We start from the raw sequence: 25,245 nt of genomic DNA, 5'->3' as shown, positions 1-25,245 counted from the left end.
GGCGGCCCCGCGGGGCGCGTCGCTCCCCGGCGAGGCGCTTCCCGCCCCGGGCGCCTTCGAGGGGCGTTGAAGATCCGTTGTGCCCTCTGCGCGGCCTCGCCGCAGTCCGGGCGGCGGGGGCGAGCTTGGCTCGGGCTCGTGTCCTCGCCTGCCCTGGGAGCTCTGCGGGACTGCGGGCGGGCGCCCGGGGAGGGAGAGCGCCGCGCGTGGGGACGGGCGCGCCGCGCGTGGGGACGGGCGGCGCGCCGGGGGCCCTGGCAGGGCTGTCCTCGCCGAGCTGCAGCGGAAGGGCTCTCGCCTCAGACCTCGGCCTCCTGCCGTCGGGGCCTCGCTGCGCCGCGAGTGCTTTTACACCGCGGCTTGACCGTGCGGTTGCTCCGCGACTCGGTTTCCTAGCTGTGCGCAAGGTCTGAAAAGGTCTCCCCTTGTCTGTGGGYGACAAGTGACCCGGCCTTTTCGCTGGAGAGCTGAGTCTCAGCACCAGCYTCGGACGGTGAGCATCTCGGATGGGTTATAAGCATAAACAGCAGAAGCTATGGTAATGAGATGTCTCTGGTGCTGCAAAACTACTCTGCAGCTGTGGTTCTGCAAGCTGTTCGGTGCCGCTAGGTGGGCGAAGTCCTCCCGCCGGTCCTGCTTGYGTCTCCTGCAGAGCTGCCTCAACTCACCAACCCAACAGAAAGCCATCTGCGTTTTCCCCTGGTTGTGTTTTCTGCCYGGTTAGTGATTTGATTAATTCTGTAGAGGGGCCTGAGGAGCAGCAGAGCTCGTACAAAATAAAATGTCAGGGACAGGTAGTTGGGAATGGGGTCTCCGTCTTTTGGAAGCCCTGAGCTTCCAGGGCAGCTCCTTTTCTGTAACAAGGAATCACCCGATAGTGCTCTGAAAGTCTGCTGCCTTAACTTTTCTGTGCTTRATGAATTGTGCTGTAGTTATGTGGCCTAGAGAACAAGGACATAGTTCTCCTTTTACGAGACTCTGAATTCCTCCTTTGCCTCCAGCCCACGATCTCTCGTGTTTGTGTGGGTGTTTGCTACTGCCTGGACAACTCCTGCTTTACCTCCAAAGCTGAGGGCAGGTTTTGTAAAAGGATCTTGGAAATAGCAAAGTATCTGCAGGTAATTGTATGTGCTCTCTGGTGTTCAGAGGAGGAGATGGTGTATTTAAACAAGGAAATGGTAAGACTTTGCTAATGTAAATCTGTTTGTGCCATGTCATGTTTTATTTAAATCTTCTATGGTCATCTTTAACTTCTAATGGGTGTGCTATATGGCAAAGTGGCAGGACTGGCTGTGAAATGAATGAATCACCAGCTCCCATTGGCAGGGACTTGACTTTTGACTTCTCATACAGTGTCTTGGGATCCTGCTGCATGATCCRGCAGGGAGCTTGTCCTCTAAACGGCATGAGTATTGGCGTCTTGAGAGAACTGGCTTCCTGAGACTGGGTAGGAGGTTTTCTTTCTACCTGCAAAAAGAAAATGGGGGAGGGGGGAGCTTTCTTGTTACTAATTGAAGTTTTGAGGAAAATGGAGAAGCCTTCCTGATTTTGCCAGGTTTGCATTCCCATGAGTAATCTCCCAAGTAAATAATCTGCTGTTTCAGTGCCCTGGAAGGACCCTGGAGCAAGTGAGTGGGATGCTGGGTTTGGTTTGATGCCAGGCAATTGTTCTTATATTCAGGCATACCTACCCTGTTCCCTTTGCCTCAGCATTCCTATTCATTCGTGCCTGAAATAAGCTCTCTGCCTAGTTGATAGGCAAATGCTTTGTTCTGCTTCAGTTGCACTCTTTATTTCTTCCTCCAAAGAGAATTTTCTTGAAACTTGTTTTGAATGGAGGGAATCCTGGTTTTGTGTGGACAGGTTTTATTTCTTCCATTCTTTTGGCTGTCATCCTAGCCACCTTGCGCTATAATTACCAGCAAAGGTTACGAGAAAACAGGACTGTGTTGTGGTCTGGCTGGTACGCATTGGCATTGCTGGAGTTCTTGCTGTGACCTCCCCTCTACCACTTTGCTGCATTCTTCCCCATCTGGGTCACTGCTCTCTGTTGTGCTACTTGGCACTGGGTGTATGTGTATCCTAAGATGTGCTTACAATAGCCAAAGCAACAGAAATCAGATTGTTATAGATAAATTGTTGATAAATTAGAAAAAAATAAATGATGGCCCCAAGATGGCCAAGCTGGGCAGGAGTCTGGCCTCTCCTAATGCTCACTTGATTAATCTGTTCCCATTTCTCCCTGTAGACACCACTGTGGCCTGGTGAGGCATCACCTGCTGCTGATCTTCCTRAGTTCCTGCTCAGGACTGAGTGTCTTTTTGCAATATGTTCCCTAGTTTCCGAGGGGCTTGAAACAGCACTTATAGCGTTTTTTGCCRGCAGTCAGACTACAGATGGGTGGGGAGCAAAGTCTCTGAGCAGCGGTGGCCTGAGCTGGGCAATCTTTCTCTGTGGGTGGAGTCAGGCTGAGTCTCATTTGGCCCAGAGCGCCCAGGAGCGATGAGGTGTTTGGGATTTGTGAGTTGAAGGCCCATTTTCCCTGCCAGTATATTCCCTCAGGTATCCAGCAGGAGCTTCAACCCCTTGCAGAGAGCCTCCAGAGAACCTGTTGCACAAGCGTGTTTGCAGCTCCTATTGCACTGGGTGCAGARGGGCGGATTAGATGTCACAGGGTGCCGCAGGGAGGCTAGCTGAATACTGTTCCAGTGACGCACCCCCTCTGCAAAGGGTCCCTGGCTTATTACAGTGCCCCCACTGCCTTCTTCTAATTTTGCATGCACTTTTAGTCCATGTATAATATTTCYCAGCAGTTATCTATAAGGGCTTGTTTGTAACCCTCCCAGTGCCATCTCTCACATGCTGTTAGTGGCACTTATAAATCTCTCCTGGGCACTTTCTTGTCTGAACAATTTGCTGAAAGGTCTCTGTGCTCTGAAGGCTCCCATTCTGCTGATTATTATTATTTTCTTTTTTTGAACAGGGCCTGCAACTTCAGCCCAGCTCAAGGACTCCCAAAGCCTTGTCTTTTCCATTTGAGGTACAAACTAGCTCATCACTTAACTTTCTATCAACGCTGGCAATTTCAGGTCAGAAACCTAAAAAGGGACGTAGGATTTTTGGAAACCATCTCTGACTTCTAAGCTCTTGCTTTTAAAGGAAGAATCTGTTTTATGTGAAGTAGACCAGCTCTGAGAATTAAATGTGGCTTTTAAATGCTTTAATTCCCCTCGTTCATACCTGTCCTTCCCCTGGCTTTCTCACAAGGTTTTGCTGGAGCTTGAGGAGCAGGAGGGGAATCTGCTGGGRAACTCAAGTGAAATACACCAAATTCTTTAACTCATCCAAGTCTCCACTTAAAGCCTTGTGGGCAGATGTTGCAAAAGGTCTGTTAGGGCATAGAGAAAAACCAAAAAAATCCAAGTTCAGGATCTGAATCCAAGTTAAAAATCACCTTGTAAGTGGAGGACACTTGGCTAGACTGTTCTAAGTTTCCACTTCAAGTAGCTGGATTTATGCTTTCATTTGGGACATGGTGGTTCATTAAGATTTCTAATTGGAGCCAGAAGACTGATTGCTGAATAAACATAGCTTTTTGGAGTAAGTTTGACTTTTGGGTCAAAGTGCAATTTTATGCCTTTTCCCTCCCTTCTTTGCCTTAACTCATGCACTCCTGTAATTTTGGCTTACCGAAGTTCTCTCCTGCAACGGATGGTGTGCACCCCTTGCTTCCCAATCCTTGCAAACAGCTGCCAGCTAGAGCACTGTTCAATGATAAGAACTGACAGGAGGCTGAAATGCACCCCTTGTACCTCCTTTGGACCAGCAGTCCCAGTGCAGGAAATAGCTGTCCTTACTGACAGGAAGCGTGCTCGTGTGCAGCCAGTTGGGTACCTTTGCTTGCATGTGGGAGCAGGTTGATGCACGTGGTCCAGAATTCAAAGCATCACTGCCTTCCGAGGAAGTGAATAATAGACCTTTGTTACCTCTCTGGTCTCAGCCAGTGTCGTGGTGAGTGCAAGGTGGTATGTGAACGAGATGGTGTTCAGTGCTTTTCTACTGTGATATCTTCTTTTTTTCCATTTTTTGCCACTGTATTTTAAAAACGAAGAAAAACAAACTGGTGGCTCCCTCCAAAAAGCCTCTTACTGCTTGCCTGCTCTGCTGATGACTGTAGGATCTGCAAATCAGTGTTTGGTGACAAAGACTTTGGGGAAAACAAGGTGTCAGTTCTCTAATTGAGGTTCAGAGCATCTAATGAGAGTGTACAGCCCCATAGTGGGTAGGACAAATTCATACTTCAAGCACAGTGTGGGAATGCTGATGATCTCTGAGAAGTAATARTACTGGTGTGAAACCTGCCCTGAAAGAACCAGTAGAGGCAGGTGTCAAATTTGATATCAGATGTTTGTGTAAAGTAATTTTACTGTTTTGAGCAGTAAAATAATCATCATTGGTGTATTAGGTGGAGAGTGAGTTACAACAAAAAAGATTTTTTTTTTTGTGACTAGAGCCTTCTGCTAGAGCAGTTTGTCACCAASAGCAGTCAAGATGAAGATGTTCTGTAAAAATTTAATAGAGCAGCTCATAACTAATTTTCAATGAATTCTTGGAGAAAACGTTAGTTTCTTCTTATAAATGCAGACACGTGGGTGTGTCTCAGCTCCCTTTTTTCTCTCCCCCTCCCCCCTTTCTAAGCTAGCAAACCACACAAGAATGATGGTTGGGACGCTCCAAGAGCTTAGGATCTTCCCCCATCCAGCAGGAATGTCATTCTCCGTGCAGATGGCATCCTTCAATAGATACCACCCACTGCTTATCTGCATTTTGGCGACCTGAACCTTTCTATTTTATGGGAAAGAGCCTCATAGCTCCCTGTTGAATGGTAGTAGTAAAGTGAGCAATCAGCAACATGAGACCTTAGGAGGAAGAAAGTGATTTTATTTTAAAATGAAATTGGTTTCATTTGTTCACACTCATGCTGTCATACCCACCTGCACAAAAGCACCAATATGGGTGTCTCCAAGTGTCTGTCCAGCACTCAGGCACCAAGATGCACATGTCCAAATGGTCTGGACAGGATTTCTTGTAATGACACAGCAGACAAGGGATGCCAAATATTAAGTCCTCCTGATGTCTCTTGAACTCTTAGTTTGGCATTTGTGCTGGCTTCGAGTCTGCCTTTTTATATCCTTTGGGAAGTAACAGTAATTGTGATCTTTTGTCTTTGCATCCTGTCACTYTTCTGTGAGTCATCAGGATTTACTTGCTAACCTTTGTCTCTTTATCTGGGTGTCTTAAGGCTCCTATTCCCTCTTCTTCTCAAGATCATCTCTTAATGGCTTGTGTCTTTGTTCAATTGACACTGTCCCTTGTTTCAGGATGTCCCTTGTTTTCCAACCCGAGAAGCTGCAGGTAGGTATGATAGGATCTTGATGACCCACTGAATTTAAGTACCATAAATGAGGTTTCATATGCCCTTTGATACTTCTTGTGCCTCCATACTTGCACATTTCCATTCATTTTTCATTCAGATCGATCTTAACATTTATTTTTTATAGTGTGATTTGTAGACTCTTGGGTTGGGCAGAAAGGATTACCTTTTGGCTTTATGTGTATGTATAATGCASAGAGGGAGTCAAAGGACTGATTCTGGATCAAAACTGAATGATCAGAAGCCTGAGCAGAACTGGCATCGTAGCCTTTAGGTTCAGATCACAGCAAGAAGAGTTTATGAACAACTTGCACACACAAACAACTTGATTAAACAAGTGCTCAGAGGGCCTCTACTCACAAGCTGGCAACTTGCTTTGGGGTGGTTTGAGAGCTAAACGCTGCCAGGACCAGTTCTGAACGTGGGGAGGGGAGGAATGCAGGATAACTGCCTGTGATGGCACATCCCTGCCTGGTGAGCCTCTGAGCTCTGGTCAGGGCTTACAGATATGCCAAATGTGAATTATCCTCTGCAGCTTTGGGGTAGTTCTGCACAGGTCTGCAGCAGCTCCAGTAGTATCTGATTCTACAGGCTGTAGGAAGCAGTTTCTCCAAAATGCTTACAGTCTAAGCTAGTAAGAAAAGTTACCAGCTTTGGTAAGGAAATATGGACTGTGGGGGTGGTATGTGATCCGCCTTTGACTGGAGAGGATTTTGAGGCTGATCTAGTTCTCTGTAATCTCCTGAATGCATCAGTGAGCATCTTCTGTGAAAGGCTGAGCTTGTTGCTTTCTCTTAAATGGTTTGTGATGTGGATTCAGGGTGGCATGGGTTTGGGGTATCATTCTCAGCTCAGTGTGCTCTCTTTGTTTCTTTGTGCAGGTCCCTCAGAAGAAGATGATATAAAGCCAGCCAGTGCAGCTGCTGCTTCCAATTGCTTTGTACCCTAGACCTCAGAGTGGAAAATGGCAGCAGCCCAGGGGGCAGGAAGCAGTTCGGCTGGGCCATCTGGGCTCCCCAGCTCTGCCCCAGGGCACAGCAACTCCCCAGCTGTGGCAGTGTGGGAATGGCAGGACGAATTCGGGAGGTGGAGGCCCTACCGAGGGAACGTGTGCAGCTACATWGAACAGGTTTTCCAGGCCTCTCAGCAGAAGGGCCGACGCTTTGGGCCAGGGCCTGTCAACAGCATCCCCTTAGGACATGCTGATGCTGTCTTGGCCCCCTACGTCATTGACATCCCAAGCTTGACGCAGTTCCGRCAAGATACAGGTAAGGAAGCCTCCCAGCCCATATTGGATTTTGTTGAGACTGCATGTGTGCTTAGAGTCGAGTGGAGCCTGGTTCTGGCAGGAGAGCCGTGCAAAGCAGTGCTGTCTGCTGCTGCTGTCAGGCTGTTCTTTGGAGGGTCTCTGATGGGTGGTGTGTCTACTCTTCTGGTACTGTCTGCCACCCAGCTTACCAGCACACGTGCAAGTTGTTATTGGCCAATGTGAATATTCAKGGCTGTGCGGCTGGGCTCAAGCAGGCCCAGCTCCTTCCCAGGGCAATGATTTCAGGCAGCAGGTGACCTCTTAAGGAGCCTTATCATGGGAACTCTGGAGCTCAGAGCTTGTGAGCCAGAGCCCACAGAGCTGGAAGCTGTCTTCCTGCCCCCATCTGCATTCATTCAAGACCACTCACACARAAAGGCCTTTTTACAATTCAGACTCTCCCAGTTGATTCCTTTGTTCCCTCTGTGACTGGAGTGCCAGCTGCTTTACCTTGGCATGCCGCCCTGCACAAGCTGCTTTGCAAAAGCCTGCAGCCCCCGCACAGTGCTGAAGTGCTGCAGTAGAATATCCCCCTGCTTCTCCTGTTATGTGAGGCTTGCTTGCTTTCTCCCAGGCAAGAAGAGGATGGGCTGGTCTTAGCAGCAGGACTGAGACCTAATTTTCATTCTCATCTTGTCCCCTTTGGAGTCACTGARGCTAGCAGCTCAGAATTTGTTGAGATGGCTCTTACCCTCTTTTGCTCCAGATGTGCTGAGCAGCTGTAGSATAGAAAAGGAATGGGGGTGGAATGTGTGCTCTTCGTCACCAGAAAATTCAGGAAGATCCCAAATTACACACCCTAAATGAATGTCTGCTTTGGAAAATTCTCCATGCATCAATTCTCCTCTACCAACACCCTTCTTGTTATCCCAGGCTGCTGTCAGATGGGAGATRCAGGAGATGGGGCAGTGTACTGGTTTCTTGCCACTTGAAGCAATAAGTGAGCAGTATCTTGAATCAACTGATCACACAATTTTTAAAGGAAGGAGAAGCAGCTGGAGCAAAATAAATGGTTGTTACAGCTGCATCTGTGTTCATATCCTAACATTATAGCACTCACCAGTGGCCTTGAGATTAGTTCTGCTCAAGAGTTTCCTGGGCAGAAGGAAACCAGAGCTGACACTAGTAACCGTTTCTTGCTTTCTTAGTGCCGAATTTGTGAAGGAACCTTGGGGTTCTTGCCTTTTCAGCCAGTCTCCAAACACATAGGCAACAGTCCATCTCTCTAGAGTACCGTCCGTTTTCAGAAAATGGCCTGTTGATGATTGCTGGGTTGGCACGTGATCAGAAAGGCTTTTGCCATCAGTTTGTTGTGGTTCTGATCTCARCCTGCAGCAGTGGATTATCTGTGGGAGCCTGTGAGCAATATGTCCCAGGGTAAATAGGACATCCTTTTTCAGCAGTGGAGTGGTGTCTCTGTAGRTGTCTTGCATCTCTTTAGTCCCTGGGAAAGATCTCAAAACAGCTGGAAATACTGTCCATTGCAGAAGAGTTAGAATTTAGTCATCTCTTGGGGGCTAGCCCTGGAAGCACCAACATTTTCAAAACCGTGTTGGCTGACATAGCCTCATCATTCCTCAGATGATATCTGTGGTGGAATCTTTAATAACAAAATGTCTAATTCCACTTCGTAGCACTCCCACAGTGTTTCACACTTCATCAGTGGTCAGACCTGTGAGTTTTCTTCCGTGAGTAACTGTGCCCAAATTGTCTTTGTGTGAGCCTTGAAAGTGCTCTCATATCCCCTTGTTATGGCCTAGATCTAAGCAAAGCTCTTTTCCTCTGCAGGGCTCCCTACCTTAAACATGAACCTTTCTGAACAAGCAGCCAGCTGACCTTTGTCATGCTGGAGAAAAGAATCTCTGCAGGAAACACCCTCATGAAAAATCTTTAAACAGAGCAAAAAATAGGCTGTTGTATTCTGCTCATTAGCTGTTACAGACAAATAGGCTCTTCAAAGGAAGCCAGGGAGAATAACAGGAAGCCAGTGTTAGCTGGATGAGCATCCCCACCAACAGGAATGACAGCTGTGGAGGGGGGGTCTTGAGTGCAGRATTAGCCACAAGCTTCAGCTGCTAGTCTAGGCAGATTAGCTGGAAGTGAATGTAAGTGAGCAGCAGAAGTTGTCCCCTCACTACAGCTGTTTGCCCACCCTGGAGAGAAATGCCAGTTTGTCTGCCAGCTTGGGGGAAGGGGGATATTTTCCAAGAAGCACTTGCTCTCAGTCTTGTTGTTGACTCCTTAAAGCTCTTCTCCTTGCTGCTGTTTTGGGATCATAAAGATACAGGTTGCTTACCAACTCCTGAAGTCCTTTCTGTGCTGCTTCTGTTCTGCTAGTGCAGCAGGGACAGCTTTGCTTATCCCATCTTATGTGTGTGTCCTGCTGGGCTTTCTGACACCTTGCTTAACATGGGGAAGTCTCTTCTCTGCTGGGAGCAGGTACCCTTACTTGTCTCTAAATATAGTGCATTTCTCACCATCTCAGCTCCAGTACAATCCTATCACTAATCCTCCCTCCCCTGGAGAGTTCTTCTCTGCTGTACCCTGCCTGTTAAAACTGTAGATTTGCACATGCCTTTATTTAAAGCTTGGCAGGACTTGTTTGCTGAGTATGAGCAGTTATTGCTTGAATTTGCTCTTGGCTGTGTGCTCTCATTTCCCATATAAGAAGCTGCTTCTTGGCTGGGGAAGAGCAGCTTGGAGCTGTTGACACCTTTGACCCTGATTTCTGCAAGATGAAGGTCTTGTTCTGGAGCAATCTCTAGACTTTGTGGTTGAGCTATTAGAGCTCAACTCAGTTGAATCTTGTACAGAGGAAGCTACTGTATTGCACTGTTGGGTGGTAGCTTCTTAGTTGGTTTGATTAGATGTTTCCTGTTGGATAGCGTCAATGAAGAGCTGCAATAAGCAGGGAATGCTTAGTGCTGCTCGTTAGCTGAAGCACTAGATTGGGATCGTCCCTGGCTGCTTGTTCTCTGCATGGACRCGGACAAGTTGTTTCAGTTCTCAGTGCCTTCAGTTCCCTAGCAGGAAAGCAAGTCCTGGTATTCCTTACTCTGGCACATTCTGCCTTTGAGAAATTGTCAGTCTTTATTTCAGCTCTGAAACTCGGATCTTTTTTTTCCTGTTTTAGTTCCTGGAATGACACATTAGGATATCTCTGTTCCACAGCGCAGGGTCCCATTATGGTCACACTACCAAAGCACTGTGCGGAAAACATAAGCATCGTTTACAAAGAAGCCTGGGAGTGTAATAGGAGGAAAAGATAAGACTTCCATGCAGTCTAGTACAGTTTTTAGCAGGGATATATGAGGCATTTAAGTGCCCTTATGATTTAAGTCAAGTCCTAGCAGTTTTCACAGCCTCCCAAAAGTAAGAGATAGAAATGATAGCAGTGTGAAGTAGAGATGCTTGAACCAGCATCAAACCAGCCAGAGCTTGAACACAGCTAGCAATCAGGTTTTGGTGGTGTGGAGTTCAGAGTGCGCTGTTCCTCATTCCTTGGGGTGTGATTGTTGGTTGTTAAGCTTACTTGGATTGCCTGCTTCCCACAGAAACATGAGCAAAATTCTGGGGCAATTCTCTGCAGACCAGAGATGCCAAAACTTGTAAATGGACCCTTTTTCACCTTGGCTCCTGAAACTTGGGGTCATAACTATCATGACACCTGTAGAKGCTTTTCTTTCTTTCTCTTGTTGCTGTTCTTGTCCAACTTCTCCTTTATCATAACAACTCCTTCACTTCATTCCTGTTTGCCACCCTTCTGCCTTTATGCCCAGACGTGCTTGCCCTGCAGCATTTCCTGCCCCTCTTTCTCAAGGCTGAGGGCTGTTGASCATTTTCTGAGCAGGAGCAGTTTTGACCCTACTGCAGGAAGCCATTTTTGCAGAGGTTAGACTTCTGTTCTGTTAGGTAGCTTGCTTCCTTCTCATTAGACTTTTCCTTTAGAAAAGGAAAAAAAAACAACCCAGAGTGAAGTCACCTTGGAGAGCGAGGCTTTCAGCAGATTTTGAGCTCTGGCTGTTGCTGCAGAGCAGCCTTGGAAAAGCAGTGTGTCTGTTTTCATTCTTCTTCCTTTGTGTGAACAGCTGTTCTCTGCAGTTTCCAAACTACTTTGCTGGCTTTTCCTTTCTAGTCTGGCTACATCACCCAGCAGGCAGGAGCCTCAAGAAGTTGGYTCTGTTGGTCCTCTGTCAGGAGAAGTTCTTGTCCTGCTCTTGTAGGACTTTACCAGCTCCCCTAGAAGGGAAGTTGTCCGGTCCCTTGTGTAGTCAGAGAGTAGTTGTTTAGCCCCTAAGTGCTTCTGCAAAGCACTTCCCAATGGTGTCATGTCTCTATAGTTACTCTGTTGTCAAGGCTTTTTACCAGATCTGTGCCTCAGCCTGATATTTTAACAGCAGTGAGGCATATGTTATCACTGTGTCTTTATGCTTGGGTGTGTCTGTCTCTCTAGCCTCTCTCTTTCCCTCCCTTCCCACCCTTCCTTCCAGCAGCTTTTGAACCTGTTGTCAGCCCTCAATCGGATTTGGCACAGGGACAGAGATCTTGGAGTTATTGCATATCTCTTAAGTTTCTCGAGCAAGCACAGCCATCTTGGAGAGAGAAATTCTGTTAGCCTCCCTGCTGAGGGAGAGGYGAGGGGGATCATCCCTATTTAGACACTAGCAAATCTGTGCACTAATGGGTCACTGAAACCACATCCCTCTATTTATTTATTTATTTTTTTTATTTCCCTCTGCTCACAAAATGGTGCATGTGTGTGTTTCCCCCATCCAGGGACAATGCGAGCTGTCCGCAGGCACCTCTTCCCTCAGGACTCTGCTGCCGGGCAGGGCATCGTGTGGGAGTGGCAGAATGATGAAGGTGGGTGGTCCCCCTATGAGATGAACGTCTGTGTATTCCTGGAGCAAGCCCATGCCACAAACCATCAGCGGGTAGATCTTGGACCCTTAGGCTACAACTATGAAGTTGACTTTGTGGCTCAAGTCCAGACCAACAAGACCACGAAGTTCCGCCGAAGCGTTCAGAGGCGCTTGGATGTTCCTTATCCAGTGACAGCCACCTCGGAGGCTGTTCACTCAGGAATGGTTTGTTCTTGTCAACAGTGCTGGTTTAACAGTGGGACTGGTCCTATCACCACACGCTACCGGCACTCAATGATAAACTTTCCCAACTCCTCCACTGCACATCAAGTTTCCAGTAGGACGACATCGATAAGTTCTTCTGGYGTTGGCTTTGTGCCCTATAACAAACCAACTTTGTCTGGAGCAAAGTCAGCACCAAGACTCAATGCACAGAGCACGTGGGCTTTGTCTCAAGCTGGAAGTGCTGGGGGCCCCAGCGCAGGACTGTCTGCATCTAATGGAGTCAGGTACAGAACCTCATTCACCTTAGAATACGGTGTGAGTGTCTGAGAGACCTGGTGTGCTCTGATCTTCGTTGTCTGGGAGCCTTTCAGGCCCAGAGGACTTTACAGTGGCCTTTTCCCTAAATGGAAAAGGAGGTGTTTGTGCCTTTGTGTCCTGTACGGTGGATAAGAAGGCTCAAAAGCTTGTCTTCTCTGCTTTCTCTTCCTTTTCTCCTGCTTGAAATATAGCCCCTATCTGCTCTGCAAGTCTCTGTGAACCACTGGAGAAAGTAGTTAAGTTGTACTTCAGGTTTGAGGAAGCTAAAGGTGATTTCTGTTTACATTTAAAAACAGCTTAGGGGTGGGGGCTGGATGAATGAGAATAGGACTTGTGAATACCCATATTTTATTCAAAGTATGCAGAAAGGAGCAGAAAACTGCTCTGTGTTCAAAGCTCTTCACCTTCAAGGAGGGACTGCAGAACTCCACATGTGACTGAGGCCTTGTGAGTTCTCTGACAAAATTAGAAGGTCCATGTTTGACCTTTCTAAGGTCAACAAGCAGAAACAAAACAAAACTAGATTTGCTCAAGGATTTTTAAATCTATCGTGAAGATGTTCAGAAAACCGTAGTACCGAGTCAGTATTTTACTTTCCCTTTGCTCTTCTCCCTTTCTTTGAAGACTTCCTTAAGCCATATTGATCTCCATCTTACCTGAAATCAATGGGATAACATTAGCAGTATTAGAGTGGTTCCAGGCTATTCATCAGACTAAAAGCTGATGCAGAGCAGAGATACCGCTAGATAATCGTGGAAGAGGTTCCATGTGTAAGTCACTAAGTGACTTTAAAATCTAGCTAAAGCCTTACGTGTTGAATGTTTTTGGACATTTGCTTTCTCTTTGCCTTTCTTTAGATGGCTGAGTATTCAGGGTAGGTTCAGGCAGCTTGGCAGGAGTTGGTTATTTCAAAGGAGGGCCTGCCAGTAAGTTGTGTTGGGGGTTTAGCTTTCCTTGGGGTCTCCAAGGTGCAGCCCCTCAAATACTCCAGCTCACCACAAATACTGTGGATCAGCCTGTGCTACCTGCTGATCTGTTTTCACTGTAGTTGTTCTCTAGGACTGAAACATATTTATCTGGCAGCACAGAATGATTTTATCCTTTGTCTTGGAGTGATCGGAGCTGAAGGAGGGCTGTGTTTGCACATTGCCAGTGTCAGAGGAATTGTTTCATTTCTTTTCAGGTCTTTCAAGTGTTGCAAGCTAAATGAAAAGCAGTGTCTCATGGGCTCACAGCTCAGCTCCCCAGCCTCTCCCCCACCCATGGGCTGTTTGACCAAGATATATTCATTATTGTCTATGGCCTGGAATGATTCAGAGGCGGCATGCTCCAGCTGGGGAGCGTGGTGCTGCTGGAGAGAGGCACTTCTCTTGCAAAGTGAGGGATTTCCCTCTGCATTCTTGTAGGATGGCCTTTATGAGGCTTTGGTAACCCAAACTAAGCAAGATATCCACCAATGGATTTTTCAGGGGCTTAACTCTCCCTTGGCACACAAGCCTTCTCTAACAACACACACGAAGGTGTTTGTAGCCTGTGTATTTTTGAGGGTTAGATGATGATAAATACAGCAATAAATTAATCCCAGATACATTTGGATTGAACTGAAGACTAAATAAGTGCTTCTCCCTCTATAAATTGCTATAAATGTATAGAGCAGCATAAACATTTCCTAAATAAACCAGAGACTGGAAGATTGTGTGAGATCTGAGAAACAAGAGGCAGACWGGCCAGAGCTGGTGTAATTGTCCAAGCTAACTCAAGTGCAAACAATAAAGATGTGGACAGGAAATCCAAAGGCACAGAGGCTGAAGGTTTGAGGTTTCTTTTGAAGCTCACTTGTATCTTCAACAAGACTGTGAATCTAGAGATACTTTTCTGTGTAATATGAGGATTTTTGCTCTTCAGTCTTATTTGCATAAGATGAGTTTCTGCATCTTGTTCCTCTGTCCTGTATCCTCTTTCTGGTACCGTCTTTTCACTCAGTGATGTTTTTCGTGGCATCTTGAGCATCTGCAGCATTTCTGTGTTCCAGTCATCTTGTTTCATCTTCAAATGGGCTGAAAAACAGAGCTCTTTATCTGCACATGCCCCAAGTAAGGCTCTTAGTGTGATCTGAAGAAAGTGCCAAATTTTCCTTCTCACAGGAACTGCTGGTCAGTGTGCTGTGCCATCAGGCTGCCTGGAGCCAGCTTTCCTCTCCAGTTCATGAGGGCTATGTCTTAGTCTACAGTGGATCTATGTTAATATGATTTATGAAGTGCCTTTTGGGGTGGGAAAAGATAAAAACAAAGAGCAAAATGCTGCAGCGGCTGCCCTACAAGCCTCTGCCTGTAACCGATAAGGGGTTGTGTGTTGTGCGCTACTGATGAGGAAAGAGCTGTCATGAAAGGTGGGAGGAAGGGAGAGCAACATTCAAAAATAAGTGGCACAGTTACTTCTCACAACCTGGGGTGCCCATGGTCTGAATGGTGCTCACTAGAGAAGAGGGACAGCCACAAGAAGATCTGTAGGTGTAATATCTTATTAGCTCAACCAGAGTGGCCGAGAAGAAGATTTTCTTGGCACCCATCAGTGCAGTGCCCTGTCAGATGTTGGGTTGTCCTGTGAGCTCTTGGGGCAAAAGGCAGCTCTTGGCAGGCCTGGTCAGCTTCTGCATAGAAAGACTCTGGCAGGAGAGTGCTGGCAGATCTCATGGTGGGTCAATGTGACAACCCTCAGCTGTTGACCCCAGTTCCTGTGGTTGGATATATCCACCCTCAGAGCAGTGCTGGCAAAAGGGAGCCTTTGCTTCCCCCTCAGCTGCTGTGGTTCAGCCATATCACCAAGTGCTACTGAAGGTGGCTTTTGTGGCAGGTACATCTGTTCCCCTCCACAGCTGCCAGCCTGGGGACAGCAGCAAAGAGCAGAGCCCTCTGATCATGCCCTCCTGGAGCACCGGGACCACTGCATTGCTGCGAGCCATGTTGGCAGTGGACAAGTAATGTGGTGGCCGTTTGCGGTCTGACTGCTGTAATCTTTTTTGCAGCTCAGCTGTTTGTGGTTTGGATTAGGTGGTGAGTGGCATCTTTGCAGTAATCCCTGGATAAGTCAGCCCTTCTAGGGAACATGGAGGGATTGTACAACTAAATCTTTCCKAGGGTCAGCAGAACGTGCAACACAGGGAAGGTGCTGAGGCCCTTGGAGGGGAGTGGGAGTTCTGCCAGGCTTACGTGAGAGTCGACACCCTCTGTGCAAAGTCTGCACTCCCCAAGTTGTGATCGGAGTGCCTTAGAGGAGCTCTTCTGGCTGTTGGCCATCTGTCACTGCTACGATGCGAGGGTTGAGCAGGGTGTATTGCTGGTAGTTGCTGTGGTGAGTGTGAAATGATCCTTTGATAGGACCCAGGACTGGTCTGGACAGGGAGAGCACTGCTGATTTTCTTCGTTGAGTGCACACCTGGCAACTGAGGTTGTCTGAGAGGCAATCATGCAGGCAGGATGTTACTATCTGCTGTGTTTATCTATTTAACTCCTTTTCCATTCTTTAACGCTGACAGTTTTCTGTAGATGTATCTGTGGAAACCTCTGTTACCATGTACTCCCACGTGGGAGTGGATTCCAGGTGCAGGCTGTGGTCTTGCACCGATCCCAGAGGGTGAGCCAAGATAAGGGAGGCAGGCAGCAGCTGGGGAACTAACTCAAACTGATTCTGGAGAAGAGAATCCTTTGGAGTTATTTTTCCTAAGAGTTCCCCGCCTGACAGGCAGACAGATCCACGCCGGGGGGATAGCGGCAGTCTCTGGCTTCCAGTGGAGTGCAGTATGTGAAAGGGAGTTTTTCCAACATCAGCTGACAGCTCAAGATGGCTTTTCCTCTTTCTTCCTGTGAGCATTCCTGGGTTACTCTGTCCACTAGGTTTCCCGTCATTCCCCTCGCTCCGCTTTGCTTCGCGGAGCAGTTAGCTCCCCTCGCAGCTGTGAGTCTTCTCCTTCCTCGCTCAGTGAGTAGTGAGACTTCTGTGGCTGCGAAGATGAGAAGTAATTATCCCGCAAAGGGCTTAGGTCCAGCAGGCAGCTTAGCTGTGACGTGCAGTCCTGTGCCGCTGCGGGGCCCTGGTTGTTGGTGTGTACTTGGAGGTCCAGGCCTTGCAACGGCAGCTCTGCCGTGATATCGCAGCAAAGCCATCCAGGGCCGCGCAATAACTGCGCAGCAAATGTGAGGCTGTTCTGTGACCTCCCGGGTGCACAGGATGGGCCTGGAAGTGGCCGTCTCCCTACCGGCCCCTGCAGCTGGTGCTTACCGGCCAGCTAATGGGTTTCCTGTTTTGAAAGGGAGGAAGGAGAAAAGACGGATAAATCATACAGTTTGGAAAGACGCCTGGCTGCGAGCGGCTTCCTCGGCAGGGAGAGGCCGTGRGGCTCGGCGGGGAGCTGCACGAGGCCCTGCTCAGCCGTGTTTAAGCAGGGACTGCGCAGCCCTTCCCTCTCCTCAGCTGTGACTGCAGCTCAAGGGCACCACGGTGGCGCGAATGGTTAATCGAGAGAGGAGCTGCGCTGGGAGCAGCAGAGCTATGCGWGTGCTGCAGGGAGGCGAGCAGCAGGCTCCTGTGGTTTCTCTGGTCACTAATAAGGGTTGTGTTGCGCTGCCYCTGCGGCATTTAGCTCCAAAGCACACGTGCTGGTGGATTACTTACTGCTTCTCTTCGAAAAGCTTTYGGGGGTGTCCTAGCTCTGAGCTTTCTCCCTCTCTGAAGTCGAGTTGTAGTTGGCGGAGGGGCTCAAAAGCCGTTACGGAGGGACTTAAGACAGCACAGTTGTATATGCTTTTTTTGAAGGGGGGAAATGATGTTAAAAATGGCAGCACTGAAGAAAACATTTCTCCTGCAGGGCTGAGAAGAAAGTGTATTTCATCCTGGAAAGCTGCCTAACTCCCTGTGCGGTTGTGACAGTTATTTTTAATATGTAGGCAGTAATAGCCCTCAGTAGGGGCTGTTAGTAGCACAGACTTGTCTAGGGTTTTGTGGCATTGGCAGCAATGCAATATATTTCCTGCTTGCTGTAGGGATGGAGGGCAGGCTCCGGGTGTGGGAGGGTGGAGTTCAAACACTTCAAATTGCATGTTTAATTTCCCCGTTCTCTCAAGAGGGTCGAAGTTGCTTGGAAAGCCCAGATAAGAGCGTTGTGCAGTTCAGTACAGGGAGCAAGCCAAGGCTTAAATAGACGTTAATATTCTTGCTTCTGCCACTAACTTACTAAATTAATGTGGGCAAGCTATTTTGCTTCTTGGTGCCTTTAGTTTCCTCCCGTGTATTAAACAGAGTTAATGAGTCTGGCCTCCTTCACAGACTGCATAGAAATCCGCAGATGGAGCGTGCCACAGCAGGGGTTGTGTCCTTATTGCCGGCACTGTTAAGTGGATTTGTAAAATAAAAATCAGCACCTTCCTGTGCGGAGTTCCCCGGGCTCCCAGCCGTCTCCTGGTGCGATGCGAAACGCCCCGTGTGGGAAAGCGTCTGTTCCCAAGGACGAGAGCTGCGTCGCTCCCTGGTAATTAGAGAGAGAAGGGCGCTGCCGGGACTTGGTGAGGAGTGCCCTGCCTGGAATAAGAATGAGCAAAGGCGCAGGAAGCTRCCTTTTGGGGGATAGATTAATTTGCACCCGAGCCACCAAATCCCTGTTGTCCCTCCGTTGGCCCCACTGAGCTTGTGTAACCCTTAGGTGCCTTAGGTCCAGGGCATGCTTGCAAGTAAGGCTTGCAGCTCGTGGGGGAGTTTCTTGAAAAGAGTGTATGAGGTCTTGGGGCTGAAAGGAAGTTGTGGTGTTCCCAAGGAATAGGTCTGGTACTAGGACCCCAAATTTCCCAATGGGAATGACACACTCAGCACTTTGTAGGATCAGATGGYGAGATCTAGGCACCAGCACCTGGATGGGATGGTTTGCCTTCTCTCTCCTTTTTCTCTTTCACACCTCTCAGCATTTTTTGCCCATAGCCGCAACAGCAAGCTCCTCAGATCACTGCAGAGAGAGTCTGTACAGTCCCTGGCTCATCATGATGCTGATCCTCACCAAGCCCATGGAAGCTACTGTGACATGTCTTTCAACCCTTCGCTTGTAACTAACCTGCCGTGGCTCTGTGTGGCCCAGCAGGACAGTTCTGCTATGCGCTCCATGCGCATGTCACCGTGCCTGAGCCGGAGCAGGTGACTCTGCCCCTCTTGACACTGAGAGTGAAACCAAAGGATCCACGTGGCTGTTTGCAGTGCCCCAAGAGGTCCCTTTTAGAGGGATTTAGTCTAGTTTTGGGGATCCCCTTTAGAAGAAAGGGAGGGGAAAATCTGCTGTATTCGAGGTTTTGAGAGACTGCATGGACCAGAAAGTCTGTTTTCACAGCTGTGCCTACAGGGCTGGGGCCGAGCTCGTTTGTTTTGTAATGAGGATGTGCAAGTTCAAAAGCAGGTCAGATGTAGCTGTGTTAATGCTGATAGATCAGTGTGTAAGGCTGCCAAGGAAGCCTAATACAGTCTCCAAAAAATTGACGGGTGGAAAGGGGCAGGATTATCGTCTCACTCAGCTTTCCCTGGGCGGGTGGTTAGATCTTGGGGTTGCCGTAATGCTTGGTGCACTCATGAGGCAGGGCTGGATATAGCCTTCAGCTGGGAAGAGAAGTGCCGGCTGCTTGCCCAGAGGACTACAAATACACTGATACAGGAACATGCAACTTGCTGGCCTGTGTGCAGGGAGAGAGGAAGGGAGTCCCCTGCTGTCTTCCCCCAGTAGGTCTGTGTCTACAGCAGGCATTAGAGACCAGGACTGAGTTCCTGGTCTGCCACATGCTCCCTGCATGGTCTTGGAGACATCGCTGTCTTCCTCCACATTCATCCTCCCGTGGTAGTGGCTGCATCAGTAGTTGTGAGGAGCCTGTAAGAGCTGTATTGGGCAGAGTGTGCAAGTTGTCACGTATATCCCTTAGGATACATGTGCTCATGCAGCTTAGGTGATGTTCAGCTTGCATCTGGCCACCTGGTTGTAAAAACAGCAGCAGGTGCCTTATCCTCTGGTCTTGTAGTTTGCTATCTCACTAATATTACAGTATCTTGAAATTCTGGAGAAGCAAATGGTTTTGTCATGCTGAAATATCAGTCTTAGGCATCTGCCCATTGTAGCAGATTGACACACTTTGTCTATAGCCACTGGTGATAGCAGATGTTACCAGGATTTTGTTGCTGAATCTTTGAGGAAAGTGTCTTTCTTTGTGTCCCTTTATTCTCAACCTGATTTTTCCCTATTGCACTCTCTCAGCTCCTGTGTGATGGGGAGAGTAGGAACTGCAGTGAACAGCAGGGCTGAACTGGACTGGGGAGGAATCAGCACCATGCAAACATGCAGGGATTTCATGCATTGACTTCCAGGTGTTACAAGCACAGCCTGCATATTTGGCTAAGAATTAAAGACACTGATTAGATAGAAAGCTTGTTTGTGAGGAGTGAAGCTAAAATCCCCTTCAGCAAMGGAGAATGATGGGCAGCAAAGGCAACAGGAGCAAGCGCTGCAGTGAATTCCTCTCATCTCTTTGCACTGCAGTGCTAGCTCTTGTATTGCTCTTCTCCAGACTTCCCCTCACCTGAGTCCTCACTGTCCTGCTGGATCCAGTTTTCTCATAACTGAGCCTCACTTGAGTAAATCAACAGGATCTCAGCCCACCTTGGCTCCAGGACTAACCCTTCTCTGTTCTGCGAAGCCAGTGCTGATATGACAACACTTGAGTGGCTTGAGTCCTCCTGCCTCCTGTTGGGAACCATGAGTCAGGCTGAGGGACTAAATACAGGCTGTTTGTGCTGCTGGTTAGCGTGTTCAGAGTCAAGGCACAGCTTGTCCTTCCCTGTGATAGCAATATCCTTCCTCATCACCACCCCCACCTTCCACCAAAAAACCCTCGATCTGAAGAGTAAGTTCTGCATAGCATTTCTGTATCTTTTTTGGCGTGGCAATACTTCCTCCTACACACTGTGGCTTCAGATCTACCCGGCAGTGTTGTGGCAAAGGTACTGCAAAGCAACATGAATTTCCCTTGATTTCATCAGCCTTGTGTTTGGGATTTCTACGGATGTAAAAGAATGTGCGTGGCAGCCTTGAGAATTCATTCACACGGTATCATGCAGATAAGTTAGCACTTCCTACAGTGTTGTTAGCTGAGATGCTGTTAGCTCAGTGTGTGTGTGTGTGTGTGTGTTTGTAGCTCATGCCAAATGTGAAATAAAAAGTATTTGGTTCTGCCATCATCAAATCAGTTGGCTTAAAGCCTCCCAGCAGTCAAAGCTGACATGCTTTGCATTTACCATACACCAGGAGTGCGTCTGATCAGTGACTATTTTCTGGCTGATGGATGGTAATTTATCTGCAGTGCATTTGCAGCTTCCAAAACTTGATTGCTTGCAAATGTATCAATTGCTTATTCATTTCCATCTGTAAATCTCAAGGGCTCTTCTCATTTTGTAAAAGCACTCGCTGCTGAATGCTTGGTGTTGAACCTTGCAATGAAGGAAAGAGTAGTGAAGTATTTCTCAGCCTGTCTTCGCAAAGCATTGTTACTTGTGATCCTCTTTCCAGAGCAGCTGTGGGTTTGCCTTCTTCAGCCTCTGGTGTAGTGTGCCCAGAGCTCCAACCCTTTTCTGCATCTTTACATTTAAAGGAAATGTCTGAATGATAGTTCTCATTGGTGAAGTTTTGCTACTGCTTTGCAGGTGGGAGGACAGTGCTCTTACCAGTTCAAATATGGCTGTATCAGTTGTATGAGGACCTCAGGAGCAGTACTGTCTGCCTTGCTAGCAAAGGTGGAACACATGAAACATTCACAAAAGAGAAGGTGAAAGACTGTTCCAGGCTATGAGGATGCAGCAGGCAATTGTAAAGAGAAGAGATGATCGGCTCTACTTGGAAGGTCAAGAAGGAAATCCAAGCCAGGAAGATTTTAGATGCAGGACAAACACTGAGTAGCAGGACTGAAATATTGCCAGAAACTAATTAGGGAAATTGTGGTGCTCCTTGTGTTAGACATTTTCAAGAACAGATTAGACAAAGAGTTGCTGGTGACAGTTTGTGTGCATTTGTCTCTGTCTCAATGCAGGGAGGTGGACTAAGTGATGTCTGGAGCTTCATTTCTACAGTTCTGTCACCCACATCTTTTGTTCTCCAAAAATACGAGTTGGAAGAACTCCCTGTTGCCCATCTACTTTCCTCACAGAGCTGAAGGTTCAGCTTTGTGTTCTGCCATTTTCTTTTTTTTTTTTTTTTTTACTTTCCACAGGAAGAGGGAAATGAAAGTACCCATGGTAGCTGAAGCTCTTTTTGGTGTGATGAAGCATGAGTTTTTCACCATCAATCACATGCAGGGGTCACAGCCTGGGGGCAGAGGAGTGGAGGGGGTTCCCAGCCCCCCTACTCCCTTCTGTGCTGTTGTCTTATGGGAGAAGATGGGGGGAAATACAGGATGGAGTATTTTGGTGGGCGAGAGCAGAATGCTTCACGTCACTGATTTTTGGGAGTAGGTTTCCAACTTCCTTTCYGCCTGCTGTTCCTTGAATTCCCTCCTTGTCTGCAGCTGAAGAGGGTGCAGTCCTGCTATTAGCCATCATCCAAAGAGRACCATAGGTAGGAGCAGACTGAAGCAAAGAGAAGGATAGTAATAGGTATTTGTTTCCTCCTTCTCTAAGAAAGTACTGTGACGAAGAGGCTAAATTAGGAAAGAAGGATGTTGTGAAGAAGAGTCACACAATCTAATTCAAAGCTGTCTGAGGAGAGAATTTCCACTGTATTCAGTGAGTCTTGAATTGGACTGTAGTGAGAGCAATCCATTGCGTCATTTGGAAACATTGCAAAATTAGGTACAGCAGAGGGGAAAACACAGTCTTTGAAACAGGCATAAGGGAGACCTCTGCAATCTGGAGAACTTTTTAAGGKTCTGGAAGAGCTCTTGTCTGGGTTGTCAACGCAGTGCCAAGCCCTGGGTCTTGCCCAGGGATATCTTCAGGGAGCTCAATGCTTGTGTGCGAAGCTCTGACAAACTGTGGCAGGTAGGAGAAGAGGGAGGTGGGGATGCTTTCTGGTTGTGAGGGTGGAGGACAGGGGTGTGTTGCTCCTCAATCTCTTCAGCTCTGCTCATTGTTAAGGAAAAGCGGACAAAGATTCTGGCAAGGCTGAAGAGTGAGACCTCTGTCAGTGATATTATTCTGGATACAGTGGCTGCTTTTGCATCGTATCTAGGGAGAACTAGGTTCCCTGTGGATAATGAATGTTATTTGGGGCACTAAACTATCTTAATTTGCTGTGTAAATTCCCAGGAAGTTGGCCAGATTTGATGTAATTTTGGATGTCTTTGGGAGTCCTTTGAGTCCTGCTGTCTGACTGTACTATGTGATTATTTTAGCTGGTGTGCCTGAGCCTGCATTGCGACAGGTGTATGCATCACACAAGACACAGTCTGCGSAGGGCTTCTCCATACCAGCGTGCTAGATTTTAAATGCTTCTGCTCTGCTCCTGTGGATCTGGCTTTCTTTTGCCTTTAGTGACTTCCATGCTACTGCTTACACTTTTCCTTCTTAATTCCTGCTGTCAGCCAAACATGTCCCCTGTCTGCCCACGTATCCTCAACTAACTTGAGGTGGGGTTACCAGCCCTGGGAAACACTCCCAAAGGAAGTAGGTTGGGAGCCTGAAAGGAAATGTTTGGTGTCCAAATCCTCTTGATTTCTGAGGGAAGGTGGGTGCCAAACTCTGAAGATTCTTTTGATATTTCATCTCCCGTTCCCATATCTTGCAGTAATCTAGTGAATGCACAGTGAGAGTCGAGACTTGGTTGGGCTGCAGTTGCATGTGCTCAGGGCTGCAGCTACATGCGTGCCAGCAATTTGCATGGCTTTTTGGTGCCTTGATTTCTCCATCTGAAGGGGGCAGGGTGGGGCAGGGGCAAATGCTTTCCTCTTTTAACCTGTACAGCTGCAACATCTTGTAGAACGTGGGTGTTTGTTCTCTAGTGAGCCGCTTTTCCTTCACTGTTGCTAACAGCATGTTTAGACCAAGTCATTTGGAAGGTTTAAGATCTGTTTGCTGCATCCAAGCAGTCCCTGGCTGCRTATTTGTGCTGTGGATCTGCTGGCATAGCAGTCTGTACGTAGCATTAGTCAGTGCTCTGGGGAGGCTCTGTGTCAGAGCAGCCAGAGCAAGGGGGTGATAACAGGGTCTGTTGGCAGGCCTARACAAGGGATGGTGATGAGTCGGGTCCTGGCTCCTTCCAAGGAATCCATTCAGGAGCAGTAGGAGACAGGACTGGAGCCAGGCTACCTTCGGTGCCATAAGTCTGAGGTCCACCCAGGAGACAAGGCTGGAGACGGGTACACCTACAACACAGCTTAGGCAAGAACTGGGCTCCTTAAATATAGCGGCTGGATCAGTGGGCAAAAGGTCCCAGATCCTGGATGAGGCTGCTCTGGGAAATGAAAGCCTGTTATGATGCTCAGGGCCCTGACACTGTGGATTGAACATGATGTGAATTGTTTCTCTTTTGTCTGGTGATTGATCTGTGCTATTGAACTTGTCTCTCTCTCTCTCTCTGTCTCTCTCTCTCCTTTTTTTTTTTTTTTCCCTCCAGCACCCTAAGCCTGCCAGTCAAGATGCCCAAACCCAGCAGAGTGAACCAGGCCTTGGCAGGTAATGATTCCTTTCTGCTTTATCTGCTTTGTCCTTAGGGTTATGCAGTTAAGTGTTTTCATTCTCTATGGTGTGTACTTTCATTTTTTTTAGTTTTCAGAAAGAATTTAAAACCTCTCTGAGGATAGAAGGGTGTTAGGCCCAAAGACTGTTCATAAAGGCAGAGAGAGGGCATATTTGAGAGAGAATGGGAAGGTCAGACCTTAGCAACGTTTTTTTCTGCTGTGCTAGTCGCAAGGCTTTGTGTTCCTGACCCACTTTGAGCGAGGGTTTGATGCTGGTCAGAACCTGAGGTTGAAGGCCAATGCCCTTCTAATGCAAGCTCTAACAGGACATGATCTGGTGTGTAGTCAGTCTCTCTTAATAGAAGACATAAGCGGATGGAGCTTGCTGAACGGGTCTCTCGAGCAYATTTCTGAACCTGCAGTCTGTGGTTTAGAGGTGAGTCACAAGACAACAGAAGTTGGCAYGGAAAATGAATGGGGTTATTTTGGGTTTGGGTTTCTTCTCCTGTACATGTGTGTGAGCAAGTAGCACAGGGGAGCACATGGATCAGGCTAAATGGTAGCTGTTCTCTCACTACTTTTGTTTTGTCAAGGAGGAAGGCTGCACTGCAAGGTGGTATGTGGAATTTTTTAATGTAACTTTATTCTGCAGGCTGAGGTGGTCCTTTAGACTGAAAAACAGTTGTGGCACATTGTCCTTAGGAAAAGGAAGAGCCCGAAGTTGAACCAGATGTTCTTTCCTGTAGCAACAGAAATGAAGGTTTCTTGTTATCATCAAAACCTGTAAATGATCCTAAACATGCTTGGGGAGACAGTCTAGGAAAGATGAAAGTGCCAGTTTTCAATGTTCGTTTTCAGAGCAGACTTGCCTGTTAAACATGAAGTAGCATTGCCTTGAAAATGACAACTTGTACTTGCAGCTTTCAGTGAAAGCRTTTCTAGTTTGTGTGCCAAAACCTGTCAGGTGTTTGATCTATTTCGATTCAGCTAGCTCCAAACCCAGGGGACTCTGATACCTTAGGAGCCACATGTTCTGCTGGTAGCAGGTGTCTTCTCTGTACCAGGACTGACTGTGCACTTGAAATCATATCATGATGCTATACCCCAGAGGCAGATGCGTGAAAAAATACCGTATGGCAGGTCTTTCCATGGTTTTCTATACCAGCTTTGAACACAACCAAATATCTATTAATCATCTCCTTTCTCCGTCTTTGTGCATGGTCTATTAGGTTGTTAGCGCCTTGAAAACTGTGGACTTTGCTTCTGAGCTTATACATGCATGTTCTTACTCTCTTGAAAAAACGTTTACTACCCTATTCCAGGAAAGACTGTTGTGTTTTTTCTCCTGAGTGTAGAGTTTTATCCTTCCTAAGAATGATCTACCTGTGTTGATGATCCAGTTGTCCAGTGTTA

General features: G+C 47.6%; 1 protein-coding gene across 5 annotated transcripts in view; it reads left to right on the top strand.

The window, feature by feature from the left end:
• The first annotated feature begins 418 nt into the window (after positions 1 to 418).
• DTX2 (deltex E3 ubiquitin ligase 2) overlaps positions 419 to 25,245 on the top strand; it is a 45,614-nt gene continuing 20,787 nt past the window's right edge. For 4 of the 5 annotated variants that reach the window (XM_085315360.1, XM_085315352.1, XM_085315334.1 and 1 more), the window contains exons 1-5: positions 1,359 to 1,447; positions 2,984 to 3,040; positions 6,316 to 6,702; positions 11,520 to 12,114; positions 23,769 to 23,827. In XM_085315360.1, the coding sequence (XP_085171486.1) occupies positions 6,399 to 6,702; positions 11,520 to 12,114; positions 23,769 to 23,827 (958 nt within the window). In that variant the 5' untranslated portion in view covers positions 1,359 to 1,447; positions 2,984 to 3,040; positions 6,316 to 6,398. Of the gene's footprint in view, positions 494 to 1,358; positions 1,448 to 2,983; positions 3,041 to 6,315; positions 6,703 to 11,519; positions 12,115 to 23,768; positions 23,828 to 25,245 lie in introns of those variants that run through there. The other variant, XM_085315343.1, reaches the window with a different exon arrangement.

The sequence above is a fragment of the Rhea americana genome, unplaced genomic scaffold (genome assembly GCF_003343005.1).
Source record: "Rhea americana isolate MKP2758 unplaced genomic scaffold, rheAme1 scaffold_111, whole genome shotgun sequence".
NCBI classification, from domain to species: domain Eukaryota; kingdom Metazoa; phylum Chordata; class Aves; order Rheiformes; family Rheidae; genus Rhea; species Rhea americana.
Note: the sequence above shows the minus strand (reverse complement) of the source record. Positions and strands in the feature narration are given on the sequence as shown.